Source organism: Podarcis vaucheri (genome assembly GCF_965113315.1).
Source record: "Podarcis vaucheri genome assembly, chromosome: 7".
NCBI classification, from domain to species: domain Eukaryota; kingdom Metazoa; phylum Chordata; class Lepidosauria; order Squamata; family Lacertidae; genus Podarcis; species Podarcis vaucheri.
The window spans coordinates 13,079,415-13,098,803 of NC_138765.1; the positions used below are offsets into that span (position 1 = coordinate 13,079,415).

At 47.3% G+C, this 19,389-nt stretch overlaps 2 protein-coding genes and 1 long non-coding RNA gene across 6 annotated transcripts; 1 reads left to right on the forward strand and 2 right to left on the reverse strand.

The window, feature by feature from the left end:
* Window positions 1–2,008: 2,008 nt before the first annotated feature.
* DEDD2 (death effector domain containing 2) lies at window positions 2,009–12,851 on the reverse strand. Its single transcript, XM_082229434.1, has 6 exons — window positions 12,700–12,851; window positions 11,088–11,742; window positions 10,562–10,672; window positions 10,130–10,258; window positions 4,058–4,453; window positions 2,009–2,873 (listed from the first exon to the last, which is right to left on the reverse strand). Exons 2-5 carry the CDS (start codon window positions 11,560–11,562, stop codon window positions 4,080–4,082), a joined length of 1,089 nt encoding a protein of 362 aa, XP_082085560.1. The 5' UTR covers window positions 11,563–11,742; window positions 12,700–12,851; the 3' UTR covers window positions 2,009–2,873; window positions 4,058–4,079.
* LOC309535932 lies at window positions 5,195–10,086 on the reverse strand. Its single transcript, XR_014221444.1, has 2 exons — window positions 8,403–10,086; window positions 5,195–8,061 (listed from the first exon to the last, which is right to left on the reverse strand). It is a non-coding gene; the product is annotated as an uncharacterized lncRNA (long non-coding RNA).
* Window positions 12,852–13,031: 180 nt separating the features above from the next.
* LOC309535929 (zinc finger protein 574-like) lies at window positions 13,032–17,753 on the forward strand. Of its 4 annotated transcripts, none has more exons than XM_082229430.1 (2): window positions 13,032–13,280; window positions 14,362–17,753. In XM_082229430.1, exon 2 carries the CDS (start codon window positions 14,381–14,383, stop codon window positions 16,976–16,978), a length of 2,598 nt encoding a protein of 865 aa, XP_082085556.1. In that variant the 5' UTR covers window positions 13,032–13,280; window positions 14,362–14,380; the 3' UTR covers window positions 16,979–17,753. The 4 variants fall into 4 exon arrangements, with proteins under 4 accessions (XP_082085556.1, XP_082085555.1, XP_082085557.1 ...); XM_082229429.1 differs by lacking the exon at window positions 13,032–13,280 and adding an exon at window positions 13,373–13,675; XM_082229431.1 differs by lacking the exon at window positions 13,032–13,280 and adding an exon at window positions 13,715–13,962.
* The last annotated feature ends 1,636 nt before the right edge of the window (window positions 17,754–19,389 follow it).

The following is a 19,389-nucleotide window of genomic DNA, read 5'->3' on the forward strand; positions in this document are numbered from 1 at the left end:
TGTTGGAGGGTATGCTTTTGGACTGCTATCTGTAGGTTCCCCCTCTGTGTCAAATAACTGGAGTTAAATAAGTGTTGTTTACTTTTTACAATACATGGAAGATGGAAATCCCTCTCTTTACAAACAAAACATTTAAATAGCTACCATTCAATCAGTAGGATGGGGTGGGGTCCACAGGAAGGTAACAAGGTTGGAAGGGGGTCACAGTCAGAAAAAGGTTGGGAAACACTGATCTAGTCCAACCCCCTGCAACCCAATAATCTTTTGCCCAATGTGGGGCTCAAACTCACGACTCTTTAAGTCTCATGCTCTGCCGACTGAGCTATCCCATTGGCAAATGCTTGCTCACACCAGGGACTAACTAGGTCAGGGGCTGAGAACCTGTGGTCCTCTAGATGTGGCTGGACCACAACTCCCATCATCCCTGCCCTTGGGCCCCCCAGGCTGATGGAAGTTACATCTCAACCACCTATGGAGGGCCACAGGTCCCCCAGACCCTGTTACAGAGGGAAGTCTGTGACTCAACAAGTTGGAGGAAGACCAGAAGCTCAGGCCCTTTCTGCACCTCTGTGTAGTCTCATAGCCAGATCCTAATGGCACTTTATGCATCTGAGGAAAGGGGCTCAGCTCTCTTTACTTTGTGAAAGCGCATGCCATTTTTTTTCTTGAAGGTGCTGATGCTCGTGTTATTCCTTGCCTCTGTTCTGCCTAAAACACTTACAATGTCAGCAGCTGGCATCCTTAGGCAGCTGACACGGCCCACAGCTGTTCCTGTCTAATGGGTGGGAGGGAAGGGAAAGGAGTAGATGCCTCTGAAAGACTCGATTACGACAGGCATACATCCAAGTTGTTTGCGCAAGACATAAGCTGCGGGATCTCCTCCCAGAAGCAGCAGTAGTGGATGGGAGGAGGTGTCTGTTTTCATATACTGTATACACCTCTGCAGGATCTTGGTAATGATTTATAGGTCTAGAATGGTTTTGGAGTAGGGAAAATACCAAACCAAACACTGAACTGACTAAAAAGAAGTGGGAGATGAGGATCTGAGGCCTAAAGAGGGTGACACCAGGGAGTAGTATGAAGGTTTGATTTTGAGGCTGCTAAGCATGCGAAGAACTCCAGTTCCAGTTGAAACGCCGCCTTCAGCATTACATAAACAGCAGAAGGCAGAAAAACCTGATGTACTGGGCTATTGCCAATTCAATTTATTTGGCTGATGGCCGACATCTAAATGCCAAGGCATTTAGTGGAGAATCTTTAGTGTCACTGTATTCTGCCTTCCCTGGTAGCATCCACCCCCTTGGAATCTGGATAGCCAAGCCCGACAGCTGTACTTGCCTATTCTACATTAACAGATGATTTTTAATGTATCAGAGATAGGAGTCTGTGGCCGGTATCTGGATCCTCTGTATTCTAGTCTGCAGTGTCAGGCAGTGGCAATGGGTCAGTGCGTCTTACAAGTTAACCAGAAGGCTGATGGTCCAAGCCCACCCAGGGATGGCTGTGGGCAGGATTCCTGCATTGGGGGGGGGGGGTTTGAACTAGATGGCCCTCAGCTTGCCTTCCAACTCTGTGATTCTACGGCTTCTATGACCAGGTCCTCAGCAAGACTGACTCACCTAATTTTTGTCAGCTTGGCCAAAGACCACTAGGGGTAGGCAAGGGCTCTTGGCTTCCAAAACAGTATGTCCCTCCCATCATCTCTAACAACTTCTCACTAATAAAGAATGGAGGAATTCACTCTAAATGTCCTTGCTCATCCTCCCCTTGCTCTTGGGATAGGCTTATCTGTTGTGTGGAAGGGTATAGGCCCTGCCCCCTTGCCAAACTAGTCACCTCAGTGACTCTTGGGTGGCCGGGAACTCCCTTTGGCAGCAGGCATACCAGCCTAACTGCCTTTCCTTGTTGAACAGGGAACAAGGTTTAATCACTACAGCAGCGACTGTAAGCCAGGACTCTTGTGTCTCAGCCTCTGATCCTGGTAAAACTGAAATATGAATCCAAGCGGTTGCAAATACTATTCTTTATTGACATTTGCAAATACAATACATTAAGAATCATTTGTCAAAAAAGTCTTTTTTTATATAAAAAAATACAACTTTTTAAATTACATGTTTCTGGCCTCTGGCCCTCCCACTGCAGTCAAGCAGTGTCCTCAGCTCAGAAATTCAACCAGAACGGGCTGCACCACCTTTTTTTGAACCCTATTATTTATATTATGTACAAATAGCCACAGAACTGACAAGTTCCTCCAAAAAATGACTCAAGTTTCCACTTCTATCACCACTGGCTCTCCTGCCATGGGACTTGGATGTATACTTAAGAATGGAAGCCCACCCATAGGTTTGAAGGAAAATAAGTTATTTCTCTTTTTCCAGGAAAGTAGGCGACATAGCATGCCCTGCTACTGGCCTTAAGAGGTGTACCTGCAACTCTGCAAAATGAGAATGCTCTCCACCTCTGCAAAAGAGGTCAAAAACACAAGTACTGGTAGTGAGCATGATGCACATACCAACTTATTCCAAAAGGGTTTCAACGCCCCTTTTTTGCTTCATTATCAGGACTAGATGGCTCTCCAAAAGCTGTCCCTTTCACTTCAAAATGAGGAATCCACACAGAGTGGGTGCCTCTAGCCAAGCCCTACTTACACCTGAATGTCAATTAAGACCATTCCCAGTTGCTCTTTCAAAGCTTCAACCTATACAAGAACAGCTGCAGCACAATTCTAACTCCCTGAAGTCCCATCGCTGTCAAGATCCAGCCCTGCCCCGCGACGGGACAAAGGTTTCTTGGCTAAAAAGAAATTTCCTTCCTGAAGTCTACATCCAATTCACGTAAGTCATGTGGTAATCGGGGAGTAAAAATGAAGTGCCCTGTGAGGAGAAGAAAAAGATTAAGAGTGAAAACCAAGATGGATGCCAACTCCATACACATTTACCTGTTGTCATCCAGGCACCAGGAGGGCTGGTCCCCCACCCAACCCCCAGAGAACCTTTGGGACTCTGTTCATTTGCTGACACCTATGGGATTTATGCTACTGATACTCTTCTATTTTGGTTATTTTTTCTGGTTCGAGGGCTTTAAGAAAACCAATCTCAACTTTCACAATTTTAATTTCTGTCAAAAATGTTTAAATAAAATATATATGGAGGACCCAAGTCTTGCTGAAAAAGAGCAGCAATGGAGCTAGCCCTTAACATCAGTGGTGGCAAGCCTGTGGCACTCCAAATGTTGTTGAACTTCCATCAGTCCCAGCCAGGATGGCCAAAGGTCAGGCAGGAAGATGAGAGGTTCAGTCCAGCAACATCTAGAGGGCCCCAGGCTTCCCACCCTATCCTACACCAATCAATCAATAGAAGACCTTAGTCAGCAGGTTCTGGGAAACTGAACAAGTCTCAAAATTAGGACAAACACATATTGTTGCAGTGTAATTTAGTATCACTTGTGAAAATAGTTCAACTGCAGAACATCTGAAATTGTCCTGGCAGAAACATTGGCTTACTAGTTAAAAGCAAAGCTAAACTCTTTGATTTTTACATTTATGTGTATGTGTGTGTGTGTGTGTGTGTGTGTATATATATATATGGGGTGTGGGTGTGGGTGGGTGTGTACACACACACACACACACACACACACACACACACACACACACTTTATTTTATATGCAAATCAGGGACCTTTCCCCAAAACTTCAATATGGTGAAGTATACAGAAAAGGTTTCCTACATACATGCTTACTTACAGATGAAGGAGAAAATATGCTAACACATTACCTTCTGTTAGTAATTACAGGATGTAACTCTATTTTGGTTTTGTAGTTTGGAAATATAACTGTTCAACTGCCTTGAGCTAGTCTCTTCCTTAAATTTATTGAAGCACTGGACATCTCATGTCAACCAATACCCAGACAAAAAGCCCCTAACGCCACTTGCAAAATTAATCTTCTGTGTTGAGCCAAAGGAGCAAGATGACAGCTGACAAGTAGGGGGAAATGCAAAGTTTTCGGAGAGTGTGAAGACGACAGATACAATTGCAAGCCAAAGTGGAGGGAACATACCTAAATTTCCTAGTAGCTAAAGTTACCAGGCCTGGGGAATAACGCTTTCCAGTAACAGACGGCGACCCTCCTCATAATCATCTTCATCCACATTGACCAGCAGTCGGATAGCCTCCTGGCCCACGGCCTCTTTGAGAGAGTCCGTGATGAAAACCCCTTTCAGTGCCTCTAGCAGTGAGCCATTCATATAGTCGCTCCAGAAGGCATCAAGGTAGGATAGCTCTGAGAACTTGATGTCACAGATTATTGAGCCCAAGTCACGGGATTTGAGGATGGTGTTGGACTGCCCAAAGACATCAAACTGCCGCTCCAGATGGTTCTGCTTGTTTGACATCACATTCTGACGCAAGACAGGGTCATGCTCACAGTATTCTGCACGAACACGGAGCCGGATGTCTGAACAAGACACACAGAACAGAGAGAGAGAAAAAGAGAGGGAGGGGAAAGGAAGAAAAAGAGCGGCATTAGAGCTGGAGGTCGCAAACAGAGCACGCAGACAAACACACGGTCATGCAACAGTATTCCAGGGTTGGGCTGTTCAACAGCCATGAGCAGGTGCTGAACATCAATACCAACCAAGCTGAAGATGCAGGCCACCTAAGACTCCTGAAGAGTTCAGGTTCCTTAAGATGGTCAGTCCCAGCAAGGGGTGTTCACTCTCGTTTTTGAAGTCTACCTTTGGCACAAAGTTACAGCTGAACTCCAATAATCACTTACTAAAAACATCTCAATTCTCACTCCAGAAACATTACTCTAGTACTGCCCCCCCAATCATTCTTGTTGAGCTATCTGCACCAATCCTGAAAAGTCATCCACAACAGCAAATTCTTCAAAAGGCTTCACGCCATTTTCAATCCAAAATCTTGGAAATAAATTTTCCAAGTTAATATAGCTTGTTGTTACGTGACGGCATTATCAAACTGGACCACTGCTTTATTAAGGGCCATGAGCCATTCTTGACTTGGAAGGGAAACGACTTGGGGAGATCCTGAACTAAAAGCTAACTACTGACAGCCAGCTGGACTCTTTGGCAGGAAAAACTTGAAATTTTAGCTAATTAGGTTCTAGCCATCTCGTGAGTGACTTGCTGCAACAGATGTGTACTACCATGCTCTAGATGCCCCAGCAATTACTGAAGTTCAGCTGTAACTATGGACATTGGGCAGGTTTGTGTTTTGTTCAGTTGCCCAAGGTATTATCAGCATTGTAGCCGAAAATTTAAAAGGTTCAAGAGGGAGGGAGAAATGGAACAAATACAGAGTAGGATATGTTTTAAAAAATGAGGCAGGTGGTGTATTACATACGCTCAACAAGGCCGTCAGCTTTAATTTCTCTGTGTCTTGTGGTCATCACCTGTAGAAGCATTAACTCAAAGTGCAGTCACAGCCCTTTACCAGCAACTTTGTACGGCCTGGAGCCCACACCCACCCATACGAGTTAGCTACAAGGCAGCTTTTGGTAGCCGGTTGCTAGTTTTCAACCAGCATGACAATTAGAACCCCTCTTTCCAGATGGGCAACAGCAGAGCTGTGCAACAAATTGAATTTGACAATTGTCCATGTAAGAAAGCCTAGAGCTTATACTAAGAGCAGTGCCATTTCCACCCCAAAATAAACAATGTTCTGTAAAACTTGAGTAAGGAACAGATGTCCACAATTTCTCTTGACATTGTACACCAGCAACTGCTTTGCCTTGATAGGGCAGCACATTAAGAGCTCGGCTGTAGGACCCACTGGAAACCTTTTTCTCACATTCCAACCACAAGCTCCCACCCAATATGCTATATGCAGAGTAACTGAGAGGTTTCATTTTATTGGTACTGTACTCAGCTTAAGATATACAACTTTTGCATCCATGGTTTGGCATACGATTTCATCTAAATACCCATCCCACCCACTTTCCAATATAAACAGTTCTCTGAAGTAAGAATGATAGCAGCTGTCAGAGTTGGCATCAACATACTGGCACCTCTTGCATCAGTTATGTCTCACTTAAGTGCCTGGAGGGCTCTTCCTCCCCCAGGACAGGATAAAAGCCTCAAATTATTGACCATGGGGGGGGGGGGGAGAACCACAGCTTTTATTTCAAAACAAGCAGGATGCACATCAACTGCAAGACTGTGGGGAGAGGGTTTCTGCACAACTCAGTTGTACAAGGTCGTTAATTGTTCCATGGCCATGCTCAGTCAGTAGTAATGCAAGCCCTGAGCAGCTGCATCTAATTAGACACTTGACCTATATAGGCAATAATGAAACCAACTGAGGCAGCACAAACAACACGGTACCCACCCAACCCTCCACTTTCAGGCCCCAGTCCCAGTGAAATAATCCCACTGTGGTTTCTGTTTGGAAGTATAGACAGCTTCAAAACACGCCACTGAGCCACATACTGTAGAGGCTTCTGCCAATGTCTTTTCCCAAGTTTGAATCACAGTAACAAGAGTGAAGAAGCCTCCAAGTTAATTACCACTAAAGTAGGATGGTTTCAGAGATTGAGGCCTGTCACCTCATCATCCATGCAACCCTTTAGTGTGTGTTCAGCATTAGAATTAGAAAACTCAAGTTATCAGTTTTCCAGAAAAGAACTGGGAACAGCATAGAGTACCAATTCAATTCAATTCCATATACTACATTACCCCACCCACCTTTGACACACATATTTACAGGCCAGCAAAACCAATTACAGACAATGCTAACCGCGCAAAAATGCCTCCACTGTGCAGAAGGCAACAAGTCCCAGAGTCCAAGGCAGTGTCCCTCACAGCTTGTTTAACAAGAGCGCTGCAGGGTCCAGATGCAGGTCGCTTCTAACATAGGAGAAGCGGTGAAGAGGCAGCTGAAATAATCATGAGGGCCACACTTAAGTTTTTGCTTTTTTTAGTTTGTCTGGGTATTTTTGCCCGTGTCTGGTACTTGGCCTGCTTGCCTGGGCCAATACTTATGCTTTTCCAGGGATGAATTTCAACTGTGGACCGAGAGAAACATGGTTCAAGACTTTTAGCACATGGCAACATCAAGAAATCATTCTGAGATTCAATATGGCAAAAGAACACAAAATGGTGTGAAAACTGGCCTCACTTCTAGGTAAGTTGATAAAGAGCGACTGCTGCAGATACCAGACACAACATGGGAATTCTCACTGCAAGGACACAGGGTGCATGTTCTTGCTTATTCTTGACAACCACCAAATGGCACATGTATCAATGCAGGTTAACATTCATTGTGCTGACAGATTTATCATGAGAGAAATAACCAAGCAATGCAAGTGGATTTTGAAGTGAGAAGTGTGGAAGATTTTAGAACTATTAATTGTTAGCAGATCATCCATCAATGATAAATGTTGACCAGCCAGAGGAAAAACTGTCCAAGAAAACTGATGAAAGCATCTGGAGGACAGGTAAAGTAGTTAAGGGAATGTTTATGCCCTAAGGAAAAAGGATTAACAGGAGCCCAGGATGATTCCATAGCAGCTCACAATGGCCTGATATCTGCAGCAGTAGCTATTAACATAACTAAGGGATCACGTGATAAGGGAGCTATTTACTTTTCTATCTAGTAGAGCAAAACCTTTAATTGACTGGCACTTGAGACATCAGCTGATGACTGTCCCACAAGAGGCACAGTCCTCATAGCTTTAATACCCCCAGACTGTTTATGTCACTCTGCTGGAGGTTTGCAGCATATGCCCCCTACAGTGCCTGTTTTGAGTGGCTCTGTACACGATTACAATCCCAGGAGCTGCCAATGCAGCCTTGTCCCCACTGACCATGAGAATAGCCAACATGCCTTTACAAATTGGCTGTTTGAGAGGCTGGCATGCAGGGTGGGCTGCCTGTGGTTCCTCTGGAAATAGGTAACTCAGCACACATTTAAACACAGATTTGCTTTCACATAGAACTGGTGGAAATCTGGGTGCATGGATTCATTTACCTTTGCGAGACCATTCTGTGAGAGGAGTGCACAAGAGAGACAGAGTCTCTTTATCATCAACTTTTGCTTAGTAACCTGGAATTTAAATGGTGGATTGAGAAAGAATTGGCAGAAATCAAGCAGCAACAAAAAAAGAGATCATTTGGGGGTTTGTATGCTCTTTTTCAGTAACTAAGCTCTAGCTTCTGCAGGCTGAAATAGCTCAGGAGGTTGCAAACTGGAAAAGGAGATCAGTTTCAAACTCCCAAGCTTAGGTGTGCAATTCAGAAGGGTTATAAAATGCAGAGCTTATTTCAGAAGCAGCTGCCTGGAAAACAAGGGTCAAGCTCTGCCCCAGTGAAGCAAGGCAACATCATCAAGTATACAGGCAACAATCTAGTGTTGAATGGAGCTTACAGTTTGATCCTTGCACCTACCCGGCAGAAGCCTTATAGCTGCACCTTGAAGTTGCAGTTTTGACACTCATTGTATTATTTTTGAACCTTCTTCGTTAGAACCCATTGCCTGTAAATTGGTCAGATGGTAAGACAAGTGTTTTTGTGCATTCGCTTTTGTTTCATTTGCATTGCACTGACACAAAGACAATAGCACATTGAGCTATGTAGGGATCCTACACCAGCCCCTAGCACCCACCTGCTGAGTGAGAGCAGCTTCAAATGTTACGTGCAACACAATGCATTTCTGGGTAAGAAAACTGTAAACACTGTGTGTGTGTTGTCAAATCGATGTTTCACAGTTTCCCTATACAGAACATCTCTCCATATAGCAAGATGTATCTGAAGCTCTAAGTTAGAAAAGGGTATATGCTGGCGTTAGAAATAGACATTCAACATTGAACTTAAAATCAAGCCAGAAATTTGGATATAATTCACTTAACTGAGTCTTAATATGAATTCAGAGGCGAGTCTGGGATTTAAGAAAAATCCAGTTTGATGGGTTGGTGTTACGGACCAAGTCAGGAGAATTAACCCCTTTCGAAAGTCAGATACAGAACCAGTGCGTAGTATAGTGTGCTATAAAATAAACATGAAAAACTCAACAGATGAGTCTAACAGAAAGATGTACAACAAGGCTCTCCAGGAAATATTACAGCTATGTTACTGGTGAGCACGTACAATTTTGGAAACAACTTAAGAACGTGGACAAAGTCATTCATAAGCTTGACCACCTCTTAATACTATTTAGTGCCGGAACTGTGGCACTCATGACTCCCTTGCTCAGGAATCATACTTTCTGAAGATAACTAGCTTCATAATCCTCAAAACAGTTTTATGTTATTCTATACAAAATTATGTGCCGCACATCAAAAATCTCCAGAACCTCACTGTTCTGAAGAATTCACTGAATTAATTGGAAATATATAGTTTCAGCAAAAGTTGCATTTATTTTTAATTGGAGATGATTGAAGCAGAAAAATGGCAACTACCATGAATGAAACTACCTCATGTTATAGGGCATTATGTGTTTTGTTATTACAAAAAATAACATCAGAGTAGCTAAACCAGTCTCTTTCCAAAACCAGCATATCACATGTAATGGTGTACTGACATTAACAGCCTCCACATCCCTCCCAGCAACTGGTGCTAAGGGATTAGTAGTCTGAAGGCATCCTTTCCTCATTTATAAAGCTTTCTTTTTGGTCTTATGTTGCTCTCAGAAAATTCTGCCTGAAGGGCAGGGTATGTAACTGAAGTAGTAAATAAATAGAGCTGGACCTTCTAAAGCACTATCAATAAAATAGGTACCGAACAGAACCCTGGGAATTGAAGACAACATAACAAGGAGTGGGTTAGAACCTTCCCACCCTCACCCCAAAGAGGGGGCCAAAGCTCCCATTCCCCAACTGCACTGGAATGAAGTCCTATTGCCAGATTTGTACAGAAATTAATAGTGCAAGCCAAAACTCAAGTTCACTGACATAGAACAAAACTGACAGCACTGCAGCTACATATATAAATTTTCCTCCCCCCAACCCTTTCCCCATTTGGCTCCAGCCAGAGAGAAAATGAATCGCTGATCAGACCCTTAACAGAAACCAAGCTGCTAATGAGCATTTTAGAATGGTTTCGTGGCATTATAAAAATACTTTGTTCAAATCAAGGGCGCCCCCGGGAAAAAAAGCACATGCAAGGCTGACACCTACCACAGGTGACTTTCGTGGGAGTTTGGACCTCCTGCATTGGAGCATTAGTTGATTTAGCTCCCCGCCGCCTGCGGGAAGTAGACTTTGACCGGCCTCTGCTTACTCGTTTCCTTTTGCTCGTATTGGAGCCTAGAGAGAAAAAGCCGGGCATAGGCAATTATTTACACCAAAGCCTGGCAAGGAAAGCTCAGATTCCATACAGCTACTACTCCTAACCCCCTCCTCCAAATAATCTGATATCAAATGCAAACTATTTAAATTGCTGCCTTTCATCGGAGACAAGTTATAAATAGTAAAAATGTATCCACAATTGTAGCAGACAAGACATAAAACAGCTACGTAAAAACTGATGGCATTGTATATTTACTACACAAAAGGAATGAAACCATACACCTCCCCGCCACCCCTGTGCAGGCTGCACAACTCACACACCTGTCTCCCACTGATCATTTCGAGGCTCTGCAGAGGCTGAATTGAGACAGTTGTCCATCTGCCGGTCGGATGAAAGGACAGATGGTCCATAGGTGTATCTCTCAGGAGAAACTATGTTTTTTTTAAAAAAATATCAAAAGGTAGACACTATGTCAACTGGGAAAAACAGTTCTAGAAGAAAGCAACATCAAACTTGTCAAATCAGTTCATAAGTGCCTAGAATCAGAATATTCTGAGCTAAGCAATAGCAGACATAATACCATAAAGATACCCCCCCTATCTTTCTATTGCTAAAATTCTGGCCAGAAAGCTGAGTTGGAAGCTAGGATAATGTTCATTCAAGAAGGAACTTTATTTCACTCAATTCAGCCAGGAAGTCAAAGTTAATGACACTGGCTTGTATACAATGTTAGTCTTTCTCAGAGTATATTCACTGAAATGAGCGACTTGGGTCCACTAATTTCAACCGATCTATGCTCAGAAAACAGATACTACCCACTTGCTCTCTACTTTTCTGGCTTAGTACCTGTACGCTGCCTTTTCATAGTGACATATGGCAGCAGATCATGCCTTGTCAGTACTCTCAGGAGCTGCAGAAGCTGCACGAAGTTGGTTTCATCACATTTGCCCCTCCTCTCTAGCTCCAGGAGCAGTTGTACACCATTCTTGGGCAGTTGCCTCTGAGCAGCAACTTCAAGACTGCCATCAGTCTTGCCCAAGCTACATCGCCATTGATTTTTCCTCTTCCAGCTCTCCAGCACAGGTGAGGTAGTCTCAGAACCACTCTCTTCTGCTGCTGCCACAGCCCAAAGGGCAGGATCCAACGGGTGAGTCCAAGGCTGTGTCTCATCCAGAAGAAAAGAGAGTGCATCCATGTCATTCTCTGTAAGCTGGGAACCAATGACCTCAAACATTCGATGCAGGGAAATCATCCCATAGTACTCTAGACATTCTTCCTCCTCCCATATGTGGGCAAAGATTGGCCTTCTCATGTCAGCCATATGGAGACACTAACCCCAATAGGGATTTACTGTTATGAGCTAACAGAACAGATGTGCTGTGCTCTGAACACCACAGGAAAGAGACACGTTTTGGCAGGCTGTGTATGATTATAATACGTTATAAGAGAGCCGGGAAAATAGAGGTCTTGAGGAAGGATCCCAACACTGCTCCACAAATGCCTGTAAAAGGAGAAATGTGGATGATTAGGGCATACCACTTTGCCCCACCCTAAAAAGCTGCTTAAGAGGCAGAATACACACAGAATAACACAGATAAAACGTTTCTAATTCTGCTATGAGTCCCAACCATGAGTGAACATGCAAAGATACAGGGGAGAAAATCCTCTCAAGGCCGCCGCCGTGGCTGCCTCCTCCAGAGGATGCAGGGCCCAAAATGCGCCACAAGATGGCAGCAGCAGCCACAGGACGCAGCAGTCTCCCCTCCCCCTTGTCACAAGGGCAAGCACAAACCAGCCCGAGGTGTGTGTGGACGAGCCCCGTGCCTGCGGCTCAGCCCCATCTTGGCGTGCGCAGTGACTTCCCCTTCTCCATCCAAACACCCCTCCCCCCGCTAAACCAGACAGTCAAGGCTCCGCCCCCTATTTGCATAAACAGTCCCTCTGAGAGCGGGGGTGGGGCTCCTCTGGGCGTGGCTCCTCCTCCCCTCCTCCCACCGATGTTGTTGTTTTTCTCTCTCCTGCTCACACCACCGCCGCAATTACGTGTCCTTTTACCTCTCCATGTTTTCGCGAGGCCATTTCTGGGACTCCCCTCCCCCCACCACACAGACGAGACTCTTCCCCCCCCCACCCCGGCTCTTCACATACACACCTCCCCCCCCCGCCTCCTTCAAGTGTTTTTCCGCCCTCGTCGCCTCACATCTGTTCCCCTTTTCGACGCTCCTCTGCCTCTCTCGCCTATATTCTCTTGCCGGCCCCCCAAGCCCCGTTTCCCGGTTTCCCTCAGGGAAAAAACGGCTCCCTCAGCCGTCCGTCCCCCCGCCTTCCCCTCAAAGCCGCACCACAGAACCCGCCCGCCTCGTTTCCTTTCCCCTGTCAGCATTCCTACCCCATACCCTTTTCTCTATCCGGCCCCCAGAATAAAAATAAATCCCACACACGAATAAATCGCCCTCACCGGGTCTTCCTCCGCCGATACAGCCAGACGGCGCCGCCGTTCCGATCTTTCTGGTAGCTTCGACACGACTGCGCCTGCGCCAACCGAACCTCAAGCGCAGGGAGGGTTCTTTCACCCACCTCACCCGTCGCGCATGCGCCCGGGCTGTCAAACGTCTTCCACTCCCCCACCTGGCGTCGCAGGATCCCAGGCTACGCAGGCGCAGACCCTGCCACCAGTCCTAATAACTGCTGGCGGCGGCGCGTGCGTCGCCTTCCCCCCTGCTCACGCGGACAGCCCGCTGGTGTCCTCGTGACCCACGTGCGGGGGAGGAGCCTCCTTTGAGGGGGAAGAATCTCAACGGCGGCGGCAAAAGCAACGGCAGACCTGATAAATTGCTCTCGCTCGCAGCCGGCGCCGCTGTACGCCGCGCTCTTTGCGTGACGGCTTAATCCAGCTGACTGGGTGGTGGTGATGTAGTAATTGAGGGCGGCTTTGCGCTATAAGCGCAGCGCAGCTCCCCCTACTCGCCGCCTCTCCCTCCCTCAGACTTATGTTTACGTAAACGGGACGTGCGGTGTCAAGGAGACGGCGCTGATTGCGTAAGCGAGGGAACGGGAGGATAGATGGGTCGATGCGGCTGTGACAGGAGTTACGTAACATGCGTAGGGAGAAGAGGGTGGCGGGGCGCCAATACGCTCCTCTTGCCTCCCTCCTGAATGGGCGCCTCTTGCCCCGCCTGTGCTTGCCGGCCCCACCTGAGGGCGGACTGGCCTTGACGTCACCGAGCCGCTGGAGCCGAACCGCCCCCTTAGTATCGAGGCAGCTGATTGGCTCCCCAGCGGTTGCGGGGGAGTCAATGAGAGGGCGCGGTGCAGCCTAGGCCAAGCAGGGCCTGTGTGAGGAGACTGAGAGAGAGAGAGAGAGAGACTGAGAGCAGGCAAGAGGGCGGGCGAGGAAGCAGCGGTGGCAGGAGTGGGCCAGGCCCACGGGCCGGGTGAGTGTGGCGTTCCTCCCACCACCCGAGCCCCCCGCCCCCTCTCCCTCCTGGCGTTATTGCAGTGAATTCCGCACAGATCTGTGGGGCCAGAGGCCCCCCCCCCCGCATACCAGCAATACCCCACAGGGCCGCCCCTTCACCCCTTTAAATGGCCATAGCAGTGGCACTGAAAGGAGGGGAACAAGGAGCTCCTGAAGGGTTGTGTGTAAAACTCTCTCAGGATCGCCTGGGGTTGACACCAGTTTTTCCCAATCCTGGTATGATCTCTCTTCTCTGCTGTTTAGGTACTTCTGCATGCTGCAGCAGATGTCTCCCTGCTCTTTTTGTTCTTCATTTGTTCTTGTTGTACCTCCATTATAGGAACTCCTATGGAGCTATGCATGACTTTTCTCCCTTTATCCTCCCAGCAACCCTGCAAGAGGCATTAAAATAACACACCTTATCAAAATGCCCACTATTATTTACTACACACAGACACTCCTAATCCCCTACTTTTCCTGTTATTCCCTTATCTTTCTTAAGACATGATGGTGTCTTCCAAAAATTAATATTCCTTTCCTGTTTTTATTTTAGGCTGAAACAACTATCCATTTATACACAGTGTTCAAACACTGATTTCCTCTTTTCTTTTATAATCTGTCATGGTTCTTTAACTCACCTTGGTTTTTCTCTCCACCTTGCAGGCGAAAGCTTGCAGTTACCATGGAAGAGGAACTGCCTCCCTCTTTGTTCTTCCAGCATCAGTACATGTGCTCGGAGTGTGGACTCCTCTACAATACTTTGGAGGAGGTACTGATCCACCATCAGAGCCATCTAGGCGAGCCCTATGAGCCTGAAGCTGCTGCCACTGTTGTAGACACAGGGCCCCAGCAGGATAACCGCTACCAGTGCCTGGAGTGTGGCTGTGTCCTGTGGTCACCTGACGAACTGCTAGCGCACCAAGCAGTGCACCCCAGAGAGGTGCCAACCCGGCCTCAACCTCCACCAGCTACCAGTGGACAGATCCACTACCAATGCAATGAGTGTAATGAACTCTTTCCTTCTACCAGCCTATGGCTAGCACATCGCCAAACGCACCAGAAACAAGAGGCTTCACCTGAGGCCTCCCTGTCAGCCCCACCAACCTCCCAGCCAGCTCCCTTGCCTCCTCTCCAATCATCTGTTCCACCACCTTCCCAGCCAGCCTCTCCACCACCCTCTCAGGCATCACTTCCATCACCTCCTCAGCCAGCTCCACTCATGCATCCCTATGAGTGCTCAGAGTGTTCTTGCCTCTTCCCAACTCCTGAGGAGCTGCTGGACCACCAGGGTGAACACTTTACTGAGATTGAGAAAGAGAGCAGTGAGCCATCTGAAACAGCAGCTCAGGAGATTTGCAGTCAACGTGTGTCCCCGCTGCCATGCCCTGAAGAACCCCCTGCTGTGCCTCCACCTGCTCAGGCCTTCTGTTGCAGTGAGTGTAAGCAGGCCTTTGGGACAGTGGAGGCGCTGCAGAGGCACCAGCAGGAGCACATGGGGAGCAGTGAAGAGTTTCTTTGTGGCGAGTGCCAGCGTGGTTTCACAACAGCCAAGCGGCTGTTGGCTCACCAGCGAGTGCACGTCGATGGCACGTACGAGTGTCCCAACTGCAACAAGATATTCAAAAAGGCAGCATCCCTTGAGCAGCACATGCGCATCCACAAAGGTGAAGCACTCTACCTCTGCGTGGACTGTGGGCTTGGCTTCTCTACTGAGATGACGTTGATCATGCACCGCAAGAGCCATACAGCCAATCCCCTGCACCGCTGCCACTGTGGCAAGACTTTCAGCAACATGACCAAGTTCCTTTACCATCGGCGCACACATGCTGGCAAGAGCGGCATTCCACCCACTCGTGGGGCTGGGGATCAGGCACCCAGCCAACCTCCTGAACCAGCGCCCAGTGACAGAGAATCAACTGTAAATGGCTCAGCTTCCCCTGCCGTCGCTGCCTCCTCCCTGCCAGGGACATCAGTAGAAGTGCCCAGTGCTGGGTTTCTGTGCCCTCAGTGTGGAAAGGCATTCTCCACCCACATCCGGATGGTGCGGCACAAACGGGTGGTGCACGTTCTGGAGCGCAAGCACAAATGCCCCACCTGTGGCAAAAAGTTCAAGAAGCTGGTGCATGTGCGGAACCACATGCGGACACACACTGGTGAAAGGCCGTTTCAGTGCTCTGAGTGTGGCAAGACCTTTGTCTCCCAGGCAAACTTAGCTCGGCACCATGTGACACACACTGGAGAGCGCCCCTACCAGTGCCAGGTGTGTAATAAGCGCTTCACCCAGTCCTCTAATCTTCGCCAGCACCGCCTCTTGCACATGGCACCTAACGGAGAGGGGCCTCACTCCTGTGAAGACTGTGGAGTAGCTTTCTCCCGAGCCCATCAACTGGCTCTGCACCGGACCGTGCATACGGGCTGTTTGCCCTTTCCTTGCCTAGAATGTGACAAATCCTTCCCACGCCGTCGCCTCCTGGAACTGCACCGGCTCAGCCATTCTGGGCATGAGCCTCACCGTTGCCCGGATTGTGGGGCTCTCTTTGTTACAGCTTCCAAGTTGCAGGAGCACCGCTGCGCTAGGCGCCGCGACCAGGCGACTCTGCAGTCCTTCCTCTGCATGTCTTGTGGCAAGTACATGGGCTCGCTGGCCAAGCTGGCGCTACACCAGCTGGTACATTCGGGCCAGCGTCCTTACCCTTGCCCACTCTGTGGGAAAGCCTTCACCACCCCCAGTGGGCTGAGCCGGCACCAACAGCGCCATGCTGGCCTGCGCCCCCACAAGTGCTCTGTTTGTGCCAAGACTTTCGTGGCGGCCTCTGGGCTTCAACTGCACCAGCGTATCCACACAGGGGAGCGCCCTTTCCCCTGCCCCGAGTGCGGTAAGGCGTTCCGGCAGGCTACCCACCTGCGGGAGCACCGGCGCCTTCACACTGGTGAGCGCCCCTACCGCTGCCCAGACTGCGGCAAGTCTTTTGTGCAGTCCATGCACCTTGCTGAGCACCAGCGCATCCACACTGGGGAGCGCCCCCACCCCTGCCCACTCTGCCCCAAGACCTTCAAGACTCTCTCCAACCTGCGGAGTCACCGCAAGACTCACACTGAACTGGCTTCTAGTCAGGAGGCGCTCCAGTCTACAGGGTCTCTCGTGGCTACTGGCCAGCCCACCCAGATTATCATGTGCACTGAGTTTGGGGAGGCTATTGCTATCATTGAAAGCACTGAGCACCTCCCCTTGGTAGAAACTATAGAGATCTACCAGACGACACTAGAAGGCAACATTTAGGTGACTGCCTTTCTTCAGGGACTGAGCAGCCACAGTCTCTTCTTTGCTCAAGGGCTCTATGCAGGTCAGCAGGAGGGAGAGTACTGCTCCCTTTCCTGCATGCATCAGTTTAGCATGGTCTACCGGTGACAGAGCCTGCAGACCAATCTCAGTGCCCTGATGCAATCTGTTCAGTTTTGTGATGGGACCTGGCTCATAGCCTCACCTGGAGGTTTCTTGAGTCAATGCCTTTTTTGTGTACAGCGGGCAGTGCTGTGGAATGGCGTCTGACTGCTTGTCTCTGCCCACAACTTACATGTTTATTGTAAATTAAAGCAAAAAGTTCTGTTGTACTGTTAAATTATTCCTGTTGTGTCTCTGATTATGAGACTCTAGGAATGTGCCTGCCTGCTGCTAGCTTGTCTGTAAAAGTCAACTCTCTAGTAGTGTTCATCCACTCCCAGGAAATAGATGGCGTCATTTCCTGTTGATCAGAGAGCGATGAAAGCAAAGCCTTTGCTTTTCATGATGAAGTACTGTTGCCTGATTTTGATAGTGGGAAAATACCTCTTTGATAATTTTACAGAAAGAAGGGTTGACACATGCAGCTCCTCTCACCAGATGAGCCATGTTTGTTAAAACTATCCCTTCTGTGCAACAGGTTGACATGCAGGGTCTCTGTTTCGTTTTGAAGATGTAACCCTTGCTGAAGGTCTGGTCCAGTTTTAATTTTTTTCTTAAATAAAAGTGGGGGAATGGAACCAATATCTTGTTTAGGTCACTTGGGGTATCTCAATCAATTTGAATTTGTCTTTTTTTACTTCAACTACTGGTAGGAATCCTGGATTTTAGTTTCTTCTAAGATGTTTTTCAGGGCAGAAGATAGCAGCATAGGGGGAAAGGAAGCTGTTGCTTTTGTAGCTCTGAATGTTCTGCCAGGAAACTTTGTTTGTGCTGAGTGGGTTATATTGGGTCTTTCTAGGAACAGCCATTTACATCACCACTGTGAAAGAGGCAAATGTACAGACTGGTTCCTTTAGCTATGTTTTACAGAGCTTTTCTCTGTGTACAGGAAGGGTAAGATTAGTGAAGGATAACTCATTTTTCTTCCAGAAATGCATGGCCATACTTCCAGTATTTGTAACCTTGCTAGAACAAACATGCATAGGAGACTGACCTCTGATATGAAAGTTGAGTGTATCACTATTTTCAGTTAATGGCAAACATGCCTGAAATATAGCAGCAAACCTGTGGTATTTTTAGAGGAAAACCAGTCCAATTGCAGTAACTGTAATCAAGTTACGCAGCTGCTCTTTGGCTAGTGCAGAGCCCTGAGTGTTATGTACACTGTACAGAGAGGTTCAGGTTTAACCTTAGCTGGTAAATATTCAGATGGAGAGTTCTTAAAATTAGCTGCAGCCGCAGGATAGACTTTGAAAGGTCTTTAGCCACTTGCAGTTAAGGGAGGGAAGGAGGAGTCGTAAGACTACTTTGGAAAGCAAGTGTTGGTTCATGCTTGCATTATTATAAGTCACAGAACACATTATAGATCTACCCTTCCACTGTCCCATTTACTGCAGAGTGGAACATACCCAGAGCCTTATCCCTGCCATCTGTTCTCGTCCCTTCCTTGTTGCAGTACTGTAGCCGCCTTGTGGCTCTGGGCCCCTAGATATCACAAGCAACATACAGCTTAAAACATGCACAGATTTTCAACTCCACAAAGGCTAGTGGTATCCCCAACATCAAACTTGGGGGGGTCTTTACATTTAAGTTTACAGATGGTGAAAAATGCATGCTTGCCAACACATTATCGTCTACACTTCGGCTTGTCCCATGCTTTTGAGGTACAGGTCCAAGCGATCTTCTATTTGCCCTGCCACTTTACCCGAGAAAACCTGCTGTTTAGTGCTGAATTGGAGCAAATATCAATCAGTGGAAAACCCAATTGAATTTTGTTCCGTTTCAGTGGTAAATGTCAATTTCCCTGGGGGAAAGCTGTAGTCTGGATGAGCCCTATGTGAGATGTAATCCTTGGGCATCAGGACACTTGGTTTGGGCATGTGGACATGTTATGACAGGAAAACATATAGAGCTCATATTAGTCATATTTTAAAAGGTTATTTCAAACTCAGAGCCAGGTTTTCAAAATCTAAATAGTTAACATTTTAATCAGCCCAGGAACACACAGGCAGTAGGCTGCTAACAAAACTGATTCATGCTAACAAAACTGAGTATTAACTAGTTACATTGAGGTACCACCTTGCGAAACTGATGGAGGACTAAATAAAGGCCTTTTCCCCACTAACAATTTAATATTCATTTGTTGGTATGAGGCCACAGTTTTTTATAGCATGTACACGTTTTATGTGAATGTAATATCTAGGCACTGGTGTTACTGCAGACAAATCTATACTTCTTTGAAGGGACAC